At 29.2% G+C, this 12,514-nt stretch overlaps 2 protein-coding genes across 2 annotated transcripts in view; one reads left to right on the top strand and one right to left on the bottom strand.

Annotated features, from left to right (window-relative positions):
* LOC142326511 (uncharacterized) overlaps nt 1-9,263 on the bottom strand; it is an 82,378-nt gene extending 73,115 nt beyond the window's left edge. Inside the window, exons 1-3 of the mRNA XM_075369088.1 lie at nt 9,161-9,263; nt 2,888-3,034; nt 2,506-2,687 (exon numbers count right to left, since the gene is read on the bottom strand). Of these exons, the coding sequence (XP_075225203.1) occupies nt 2,506-2,687; nt 2,888-3,034; nt 9,161-9,263 (432 nt within the window). The remainder of the gene's footprint in view (nt 1-2,505; nt 2,688-2,887; nt 3,035-9,160) is intronic.
* Nucleotides 1-12,514, top strand: part of Yip1d1 (Yip1 domain-containing 1) — a 586,067-nt gene that overhangs the window by 117,624 nt on the left and 455,929 nt on the right. The window lies entirely within an intron of this gene.

Raw genomic sequence — 12,514 nt, 5'->3', positions numbered from 1 at the left:
CGATCGCTGTTTTTCAACTTGATTACATTTTAAAAGATAATTTCGTTTGTGTAATTCAACAGTACTGAATTTTTTGTTGAAAGACCGATATTTGTAAGAGTGGAAAAAATTACATAAAAACAGGCTCTGCGCGGAGTAAAATTTCGAGGTAAGATTATAAGGGTTCAACTAACATAACTATATCTTGAAACATAATTCCATCATTTTTAAACAATATTCAACTATACCTTCATTCATAAGGAATAAATTAAATTTATATTATAGTAAGTTGGTCGAGTAGAAGGTAAAAGTGGTAAATCATGAAAGGTATCCCTTTATCAATAAGAGAGTAAAGATTAAAAATGAATAATTTTTAAGTTTTTTTTTTATTTTTCTATTTAGGGCGCGTCTATTTTTAGGTAGATTTCATAGGAAAGCTAACTATTGTAATGGGTACCATGATTCGACTTCCGCAAAAAAGTTTATATATACATTTATATATATATATATATATATATATATATATATTTCACTTTTTGTGAACATGATAACTGCCACAATCATTTTCACAATCATAACTTTCACAATCATTTTGCGCAATCATTTTCAAATTGTTTCTTAAAAATACCTCGTTCCCAAAAATCTTGGTCGAGTTCGTTAACGGTCAAAATCGGACTATGGGGGTGGAAATGGGGGGCTTTTCAAACAACAAAATTGCGATTTAACTTTCTTATTAAGTGAAATATCAAATTCGTTTAAAGTTCCTGTTATTCTTTGGATAAAAGCCTAAAACTATAAAGTTTTTTGATATAACCAAAACCATTGGCCCATGGGGTGGAAAAATGGGGTTTTGAAGACAAAGAAATCATACCTTCCTTAATAGGCGCAATATCGAATCCGTTGGTCATTAGACCTCTAAACACTTTACCTAAAACTCTTGTCTCAAACGATTTTTGATATGACCAACCGTTTGGCAAGGGATGACCAAAATGTTGCTGGAATTGTAAGAAGGGGCTTGTCGTATGCCGAACAGGTGATACAGTTTGTCACATGCAACCATTGACGTACCGAGTAAATTTAAAGTTTTTCTTAACTTTAAGGTGGAAATATTTTTTATCTCCTAGCATCGGTAAAAGCTAGCTCTGCCTTCCGGGGTGCCGAAAGGGATTTTTTTTAAATTTTACTTGTAACTGAATCATCTTCCACATATTTACCCTGAACGTTTAATCCTTTACCGTAGCATTAAATACGCTTTCACATTACTTTAAAAATATATTTTTCGCATACTTGTCCGATGCCAGTTAATCGAGAAATGTAGTTCTCTCTCTTTAGCTCTTTTTTTATTTTGGAATTTTAGTTTGTTGTTTATACTATGAGAATCATGTAAAAATTGGGAATTATTGAATGGATGTAAAAATAAAAACGAATATTTATTTTACATTTCTAAGTGTGACACGGGTACTAACACAACCAGTTATTCATCATCATGGACGTTCTTTCTTAGTTTTGTACCTGTTATTGTACCATCATTGCATCTGTACACATCGTAATTTTCTTTAAGATGCATTATCACTTATATGTTTTCCGCCTTAGCATGCATTTACCATGCTTCTCCATACACAACAACATGCAAGCTTCTCCATCCTTCTAACGTCATATCTCTAGCTTTTTCAAGCAAGCCCATAGCTGTTTCTGTTTACAACTGACTAGAAGTTTCGTATTTTTTTTCGTTTGTCTAAATGTAAACGTTGAAGGCAGGCAGTATCTGTTTTCTTTTTTATAGAATGTCGAAACAAATTTTATTTATGACTGCGTATCCGTTGTTCAAGACAACAGGGTGGCGAGTATTGTAGGATTTAAATATTATTAAGTTCGTAATTTTTCTTAAGGAACTGTAAATACTCAATCCGTTTCAGTTTGGCTTTATAATCCGGAGAATTTTCTAGTATATAATTTGTTTATTGCGGGTATTTACCTTAGAAATTTTATCCATTCTACCAATCTACCATGAGAAAACAAATGCATGAGAAAGGAAACCGAAACGAGAATGGACTTGAATATTAATGACTGAATACGCACAATTTTTTTATATGTATACCCAATTTTGATTAGAAAATGATTGGACTACTCCTTTTGCCTTTTTTTCTATTCTCACTCGTTGAGCCCCCCCCCCTTCTTAAACATATGTTAAGCTGTATAAGTATAAATGTATCGTAAATCTGTCATTGAATTTCGCACTGGTTCTTATTCTCTGCGTTAAGAAATCTAATTATTTTCCTTATTTTAATAAGCCAAAGAAACGATACTGCAAAAGCTAATAAAGTGTGGAAAATCACATGAATATGAAAAACTACCAACGGGACTGGTTAATCTTGAATTCGTTAGTAAAATTTGCCTATGTGTAAGCGTGAGAGCAACTGGCTACTACTTTCCGTACAACTCTCTTATTTATAAAGATTGGATTATACAAAGATTGTATAGTATGTTGGATTAATTTAATTTAAAATATGACATTTATAATCTCACCAGTTCATAATCTTGAAAATAGGGCCGCAATAAGAGGCGGCGTGCGCTGACAGTAGTTGCAAGTTTTGTTAATAAAACACGAAGACGTCTTTCTTCTGATACACTAAGAACATTCACATGATAAGGGAAATCCCATTCTAATCCAGATGTAAGTGGTGGATTTCTTGAAAGGTCATCGTTACCTAGATTTTTAACATAATAAATCCTAAAGTTTTATATCGTTTTTTATTATTATTATTACAGTATGATAAATCAGATTTTTGTATGATTTAATTTACGTTTAAATTACTGATTTATTATTAATATTCGTAAAAATATTTTTGTGAGTAAATTTTTATTTAATAATATATAAATTATTAGTATATTTATACTTTTCTTTTACCTTCGCCATGTACTACTTCACATAACTGTGAGTAATATACTCGTCCATCTTGTATTTTGAAATAATCTGCTAGGTCATATATTTCTTGATCAGAAAGTCCAATTTCTTTTTTTAATGGTCCAAGAAATACAGAAATAAATTTTATTCCTGAAAAAAAAAATTTAATATAATTACACTTTTTTTGAGAGATTGTAATAACCTAAATTTAAATAATTCAGTTTTTTATTGTTTATTATTTTTTGTATACCTATAAAGTAAAGTGTATTTTGAACTTTGGAGGTTACTTATCACTGTCATCTTTTCCTCGATTTTAAATACCAAACTTCAACAAAAAAATAAATTTATATAATATTTTCAGTAAATTTATGTATTAAGAACGTAATTAATACAATTTATTTTACTTGATATTAATCCGTTGTCAGATTGATCCAGTGGTTTACATATCTTCCATAGATCTAATCCAGTTCTAAATATTGCTGCTCGTATTTTATTACAGCTTCTCCATACATTCCTTAAGGACAATTCCCTTGCCTGCAAAAAAACAAACAAGTATTTATATATTAAAAGGTAGAACCAAAAGAGATAAAATAAGATTAAATTTTAAATTAAATGATACATTATCATTTGTTTTCGGCATCAGTGACATGGATCATGATAAATGGTGACGTGATTACAATCCTCTAATATTAGTGGGAAATATCGAACTTAACAGAACGTTTTCTAACGGTTTATTAGGTATCACCTTTTTTGAAACTATTTTGCGCATCCGTTAAAATTCCTGTAATAGTTATTACTGGTTACTTATCTTTTCTTTCTCTTTTTAGCAATTTTAAATGTTCTACTCAAGTTTATTGTTAAAGTAAATTTCTCGTCCTTTATGGATATGAACACTTAATTCTGTTAAATAGAATAAACAGAAATATTCACTACTCTAATGCAATCGACCGATGCTGTGATTAAAATTGGTGATTCCCTCAGAATTTCAAAATATTTTTACTTCAAATTTTTCTTCTTTGTAAAAGACCAATTTTATATAAGTACCTTCTGTATAAAGATTACATTTAACTTTAGACCTATTGACTATATTCAATATTTGCAATATACGTGTCTCAGATATCTTCTGTTTTAATTCAGCTAGTCTAACACATATATTTTAAGTATGAATAACTAAGAGTCTTTAAGTCTATCTATAAATACAAATATCTACTGTATGAATTTACCAAGAAATTTAATCTAATACAGGGTGTCCCATATAAAACGCAACCCATCAATCACTCATTCATGAAATTTCTAAAGTCAAGCTTACTCCCTTACTCGTTACTGAAATGGACTCGTCCAACATCTGAACATCGCGGCGACGCAGTAGAACACTACCGATAGTAACAACAATGCAATCATAACGTTCAGTGTATTACTAGAGACAAGATGGTTTTTTTCGCTAGATGAACGTGTTTTCATTGTTGTACTTCAGTACGAAATCAGTGGTTGCAGTGCAAGATTTGTTTCACCATAGGTACCCAGATAAACCAGCTCCTAACAAAACATCAGTATTAAGGTTAGTTGCAAAATTTAGAGAGACTGCTTCTGTTAATAACAAGAAAGATCTGCGTCAGTGTTGAATACAGATACATGCACTGAAATCAAGTTCCGATTACTCACCTCGCCAAATAAATCGATCAGACGTTTTTCTGCTGAAATTAATTTGTCTAAATCAACTGTTCATCGGGTGACCAAACAATTACAATTACGACCTTATCGCATTCAAACGGTTCATCAACTTCTTGAGCCCGACAAAGAAAAACGGCTACAATATTGTCAACGGTTCCGTCGATTTCTGCGTGAGGGAATTATTGTTATGGATTCGTTATTTTTCACAGATGAAGCACGGTTTCATTTGGATGGCTACGTAAACAGCCAGAACAGTAGAATTTGGAGCGCTGATAATCCCCACGTTTATCACGAAAAACAATTTCACCCGCAGAAGTTGGGCGTGTGGTGCGCGATATCGCGGAAGAAAATAATCGGTCCTATTTTTTTCGAGTACACCACCATTAATGCAGAACGATATCAGGATATTTTATTTCAGTTCATCGCACTCTTGGAAGAGGAAGACTTCAACGGACACAACATGACTGTGCTGGCTACAACATGACGGTGCGACATCGCACTATTTAACTTAACTCGCGCAGGTTTAACTTTTGATTTCTTTGAGGAATTCTTTGGTAATCGTGTTATCGGTCGAGACTTGTGGCTACCAAGATCTCCAGATTTGACTGCGGCGGATTTTTTTCTACGGGGTTACCTCAAAGAAAAACCCTACAGCAACAAATCACGAACACTTGAACAATTGAAAGTCAATATTGAACAAGCTGTATTAAATATCCGGCCACAAACTTTGAAAAAATTTGCAAGAAACGCTGTAAAAAGAATTGAAGCTTGTATTCAAGAAGATGGCGGCCACTTCCAACATTTACTCTAAATGGATGATAATAATAAAAATTACATTTACATTTACACATGCCTTTTTATTATTTCATTACTTACCAATATAAGGTTGGGCTGCGTTTTATTTGGGACCTCATTGGGATCTCATTCATTAATTTCATGTCATCAGAATGTTTTTTTATAAATTTAAATGTTAAATCTTCATCAGTTCTAATTTCTTTACTAATCATTTGTAATACGTATTAAAAGAGTAATACGTATTATATATTATGTATTTTGTCGTATTTATTTCAATTTCATCAGTGGCGATGGAACAACTAAGAATCCATCAAACCATTTTATTCGTCTCGTAGAAACTTATACCCTTCTAAGAAGAAATTTTGGTTTATGTAAGCAAAATTATTTGTACTTTTATTTAAGACTAATGAAAATTTTGAATTAAAAACTTAAAATTTTTGAATTAATTCATCATTGAATAATTTTTTTAAAATTTTGAATTAATTTTAATGATAATTAAATTGAATTTTTATAAATTTAAAACTATTCTGAATAATTTTACAAAATTGTATTTTTTCTTTTCTTATAAAATAAGTCGTAAAAGAAAAGAAGTTTACTTCCTTTTCGGATTACTTAATCTGGAAAAGACGATTACAATATTATGGACGTTTACACAGAATCAACAACGAAAGATTGACAAAACAAATATTTAATTTCTACATAACCACAAAGACCAGTTGGTATAAAGAAATAGGAACAATTCTAAAAAGAGTAAACGTTTCAAAGAATCTTTATAAAGGTTTACAAATTTAGAAGTGATTCGATAATCTAAGTTCCCAGAGAGAAAGAAAAACTAGGATATAAACCTGAATAGATGGACGGAAGAACGACGACACCAATAGAGCAAAAGAATGAAAACCTTTTGAGAAAAGAAAAAGAAATCCAAGCTATGCAAACGTGATCCGTAAAAAAAGAAAAAAATATTCGTATTTTTTGTGGTTTCATTTAAAATGTAAATGTAAGGGCATATTACGCATAATTTTGATACATTCTTCAGCTTTTATAAAATTTTTATGTCTAACTGATTGTAGGCAACAGGTGTTTACGCGCGCGCACAGTTTAAATCCTAATAGACTAATTTTGGAGTAATATTTTCATGTAACTGATTTCAAATACTTAGAATTATTAGCCAATAAAAACCAACCTGGCTGCCGGTCTATCAACAACTCAAATTATGTTAGTTCCTGAATTTTTTCTTTGTATACGTATAACTTTTTTCAAAAATTAACGCCTTTAGTTTTGTTTTTTTTTGTAATAGGCTATTTTTACATTATTACGTTATTATTATTATTATTTTTTTTTATTATTATTATTACAAATAGAAATTATTTTTAAGATAAATTTTAACTTCAAATTCGTATAGATAAGTTGATTTTGCACGGATTTGAATACTAGTACACCGGTACTTTGGTAGTTGGAGTTCTATTAATCAAACATCTCAGAATGGTCAAAGAAGTCTTTATAATGTATAATTTTTACTTCCTTGTACGAAGTAAAGGAAGTATTGTGATCGCGAAAAATTTCGGTATTCAGATTTCAACGGAAATATCCACTTTGACCATCTCCGAATCCATTTTGACTAGTTTCGGCGTGACGTTTGTACGTACGTACGTATATATCTCGTATAGTTCAAAAACAATTAGCCGTAGGATGTTGAAATTTTGGATTTAGAACGTTTCAAGATCTAGTTGTGTACTTCTATTTTTGATTGCAATCGACTGAACCAAAAGTGTCCAAAAAAGCCCAAAATCCATAAAATATTTCGATTTTAGACTTTTTCTTAACTGCAGTAATTAGTTTTCATTGAGAGCTTTTCATGGATATATCATAAGTGGTACTTATTTTCATTGATTTCAGTAGTATAGCGAAACGAAATTTTAATTAATAAAATATTTGGATCTTTGATGGGGGAAGGCACACATCGGTTTGAATCAGATCAGAGTTCATCTTTTTTTTTAAACTTTTTTTTAATTTAAATATTTAGATTTAATAATTATTAACCTCTGATTGTAAAAAAAATTTACGACAAATAATAATTCAATAATAAAAAAAATAAATGAAAAAATATCAGTAGTTAGTAATGAAATAAAACTATCTATGTACTCTTCATTTTCAAAAAAAAAAAAAAAAAAAAAAAAAAAAAAATGTAATTAAATGGGCGTACAAGAAGTTATGTGGTGTCCAAATCTGATATTTTTTTCATTAAATTACTTTATTTGTTGGTATTAGTTTGGCTTTTTCTCAAAAACAATTTTGCTATTTTTATAATTAAAAGATATCAACTGATTTCGAATTTGAAGTTCTCAGGTTCAAATCCTAATAAAGGTAGTTACTTTTATTCGGATTTGCATACTAGATCAGGTATACTGGTGTTCTTTGGTGGTTAGGTTTCAATTAACTACAAGCATCAGGGGTAGTCACCTGAATTTGTGGACCTAAGACTGCAAATTTCCCGGTACATTGCACTGATAAGTCGCTAAAGACGTTAATTGTATTTATAAATACATATTATTATTATACTATATATAGTATATATAATATACTATATATAAAAGTATTAAAAAAAGGGGTACGATTAACGTTAAAGAAGGATTTAAGTCATTACTAATAATCACTAGCAGCAATAAATCTCATTATAACTTCATTTACATCATCCTTTCTGTGTTATCTTTATTTTTCATCTTATTTTTGATACTGTAACGGTGCCTTTTAACAAATTAATATCATTCCGTGCAAGTAACTTAGAACACTATATATATTCATATATATTTTAAAGACACAAACTTTTTTAACGACAAAACCAATCAAATTTCATGTTAAAACGTTTTTAATTACTTATGTGAAAATATTTTCGGTCGTTTTTGTATTAATAAGTCACTAAGCATCATCGTAAATATGACTTTAAACGTTTTGAAGTAAATTGTACAAAGACTTTATTATCTCTAATATAATAGGTTTATTTCTTTGCATATATTTATAAGATAATTTTTAAGTTAAAACGGTTTTAGATAATTGTCAGCAAATCGCTTGTTTAATCAATTGGTAAACACATTGATGTTAATTTCTCATATTTCCACGGTATATTTCTCAAACAAATGGCTTATTAAAAATATGTCCCCCCAAATTGTGTCCTGCAATAAATTTCATCTAGTAATTTATTTTAATTGAGAGTTACTTCTAATACTATCCGTGAGTAAGATGGTCGGTAACATACAGTATTAAAAAAAAAAAAAAAAAAACATTTTTCCTAATAAAAATTAATTTTAGCTGTTTTAAATATAAAATGAAAATAAATATTCATATTTATTAACTCTGTTACCTTTCGTATAAATAGAAATAAAGAAATTAAACTTCTTCGCTTTCCAATTTAGTTAAATAAATCAATAACTGTTAAAATAAAATGATTTTGGGTTTTGTGATAAGTCGATTATTTTCATAAATTTAAAAATAAATCTTTAATAATAATTACGTAAAATTTTACCGATTAGTGATTAATCATGCTACGAATCTCTTTCTTTTCTTGAACATTTTTTTCCTCAATTCAAAGTTTGGTGGATATTACAATCTTCTTATCAATGTCAATCTCTTAAATTTATTCTAATATTTTCCTTCCTTCTTCTCATTTATGATCCTTGTCTAGATCATTTCTCTCACCTTTCTTCCCTCCATTAAACTTCTATTAACCAAATAAACTTTCTGGAATCTCAAAGAATGAAAACAGTCATCCTTGTCGTTCTTTCTGTATTGTTAATGTAATTTTTTTTTACTAACTTTTGTAAGTACCTCTTCGTTTTTCACTCCGTCTATCTATGAAGCCTTCAAAATTCTTCTTACACCCCACATCGACAACATTTCTGATCTTCTTTGGATTCATGCTCGAAGACGTGTAAACAAATACTCCAGATAAAATTTTTTACTAGGTGTTTCCTTGTTGCAGAGGAATACTCTTTGATGGCAGCAAACAATGGTTCTTCAGCCTGCGCTTACCATCAGAATCTCTTAAAATTTTTCATTAGATGAAATATTACCCCAGCTTTTTAAATTTAGCAATTTTGTGTTCGTTTTCACCCTTCCAACCGTAGCTGAACTTTCTTTTCCATCTTTCTTACACTTCATAATTTCTGCTTTACTTATGCTTATTTCATACCCTTCTGTTTACATTCATTAAAATAGTGTTCATACTGTATAACACGTCTTCAGTTTTGCTTTGTTATTTACCAGTAAAGGTAATGTATCTTTTGCAAGATGGACGGTTTTGAAGCAATAGCCATCTATTTTAATCCCATTACTGCTTGTTTCCATACATTTTTCGTACGCAATTCAATATATAGCTTGAAGAATAAGAAAATACATACCCATATATATCTTTTAATATACTGGCCTGACACACCTTGGACTAAGAATATATAAAATATCCTATTTTTAATGTAAAATAAATAAAACAAATTGCAATAATGCTCTATAACGCTCCTTGATTTTACAATTTCTCTTTAAATAGAAAACGTAAATTACAACGCAGTTGTGGAAATAACTGTTTCACAAGAGATGCATTACAAGTATGGGAGTAAGTATGAGAGATATTCCATCAGAACTGTTTATTTTAGAGGTGATGTTCAGTATGTGGTGTGCGGCGTAGCGAACACGATTCAGATACCATCGACTCTTCTCTCTCAGTAGATATTCGTCCTATTTATAGATCAAAGGCCGCATCGAACGGGGCAATTATAATGACGGGTAGGCTTGTTGTGCGTTGTTCTATGCCCCTGTGGGTAACGAACAACATTGTTACATTTACATTTAATGTACCGCTGTGTGCAAATATATTCTACTCATATCGATGAAGTTCGTGGCAGACAGCTGTTCTTTGTAACAGATTAAACGTAATCTGAAATAATGATTCAGATGATGATAAAAATATTAATACAAACAAAAAAAAGAAACAATCTACCGTTTAATATAAAATGAATGAAAAATTGGTATTATTTATGTTTGAGTGCAATATTCTAAATGATTATTAATACTTAAGGATTTATACAGAAAATACGATCAAAACAGCTCATTATAATCATATTCGGTAACATTATTGCATTAAATCCCACCAATTTCCATATTTCCTCTTCACCACGATTATCCCCATCATTGGTTATGTAGCATTCAATTTTAATTAAATTTTTTAAATGTATCTGTTAAATATTAATAATATAATTCTATATGATTAATAAAGTAGCATTTTTTATAATAGTATTTATGTTATTGAAAAACTTTTATTTGCCAGTTTTTAAAACTATTGAAAATTAATTTATCACAAAAAACACACTTTAAGTAATACAGCAACACGATTAGTAAATTGAAACATATCAAATACGCCTTCGGAAAACTCCACTACTGATTTAATTTTACTCTAACCTGAATTAGCCGTTGCTAAGAAATAATCTTTAAATATATATATATATATATACTTTTTTAAGAGGCGAGCATAATTCTTACTCACAGGAAAATTTGAATATAAAATCCCCACCCAAAAATACGTTTTTAGAAATATATTATTATTTTTTAATTATTTTTGGGAATAGCTTTAAATTATTATTCTAAAATTAATTTATGAATTAATTTTGCTTTTTTTTATTTCAATTGGTTTTCAAATTTATTTTTATTATATTTTTAACACCTAAATGATTATCAACAATAAATCTTAAACATCATTTTTTAAATCCCGTATAGCTTTACTCAAAATGTTTTTTTACCAAACAGTATTTATTTATTTATTTATTAGTACAATAACAATATACTAACGCCCAATAAGAGTTATTTTTATTATGGATTTTGTAACGGGTAAAAAATGCCGTATCTGATAAGGACTTACACTCTGAACCTTCCAATGAAAGGGCAGAGACGCTACATACACCACCAGGGAAATTTGTGGAGTTTTATATATTTTAAACGTTTTTCGTGAAATTTTATTTAAATGATTATATACGAGTATATTTAATTAATAAAATTGATCATTTTAAATTAAATCCATTTTCCCACGTGGAATTAAAGATATCGTTTTATATCTTTTTCTCAAAAACCAGTGCAACGATTCTGAAAAGACGCGTATTTAAACTTATCACTCTCATTTTATATTCCTCCTTCATTACTCTGATAAATTCCTTCTCTTCTTCCAATTCCTCCTCTTCCCATTCTCTCTCCTATTTTCTACACTCTTATCTCCTCATAATTTTATAATATTATCGTTTTACTCATTTCTATTCTATCCATAAAAATATGCTTCCGTGTACGTTTTTCTTACACATGTTACACTGACGTGGGTAAAATTATATGGATTATAAAGATGCTTCTATCTTATTCTAATTCAAATATTTTTTATTACACTAAGGTAACTGGGCATGGAGAGAAAAAATAAAGGTAATGAAAAAAAACCATTAACAACGACAAATATTCTTTTTTTAGTACAAATTGTAGAAATTTTACGCACACCTGTTAATAATTTGATTGATTTACACATTACACAACTTATACATTTAATCATATGCGTAGCAATACTAAAGTGTACGTTATACGCATAGATAATTCTAATTACTTATAATTTCATATCTATTTTAAATATATATATATATATATACTAAGGTGATGTATTATAATTAAAATCTGAGGAAAAAGTATTGGAACAAAAAACATTTAGATGAAGTTTCAAGAAAAGAGATCGCATTAAGAATCAGAATTATCTAATGAATCCATTATAGCAGAATACAACCTATAGCTTATTAATAAAAAAAAAAACAAAATATAATTTCGTCATCCGAGCGCAACATCTAACATCTATAAAACTATCACTTACGTATAATCCAAAATAGATAAAAAAATTACGATACGGAAGAAACATCCAAAAATTCTAAAATACTCTTTACGACACCCTTGTAAACTACAACATGTAGTATGTATATTAAAACTTATTTGTGTAAATTTTGATCGTAGTTTTCATACTGAGTTGTTTACATGTTGTAATAATGTCTTTTGTTAATTAAAAAAAAAGAAAATCTGAAAGAGATTACCATATAATTCAAAATATAGTAGTACATGAATCACTTTTGAAACCTTCCTTTGCAGTAGCTCAAAAATGTT

Source organism: Lycorma delicatula, chromosome 6, assembly GCF_047948215.1.
Source record: "Lycorma delicatula isolate Av1 chromosome 6, ASM4794821v1, whole genome shotgun sequence".
NCBI lineage: Eukaryota > Metazoa > Arthropoda > Insecta > Hemiptera > Fulgoridae > Lycorma > Lycorma delicatula.
This window is presented reverse-complemented; position numbering and strand designations above follow the sequence as displayed.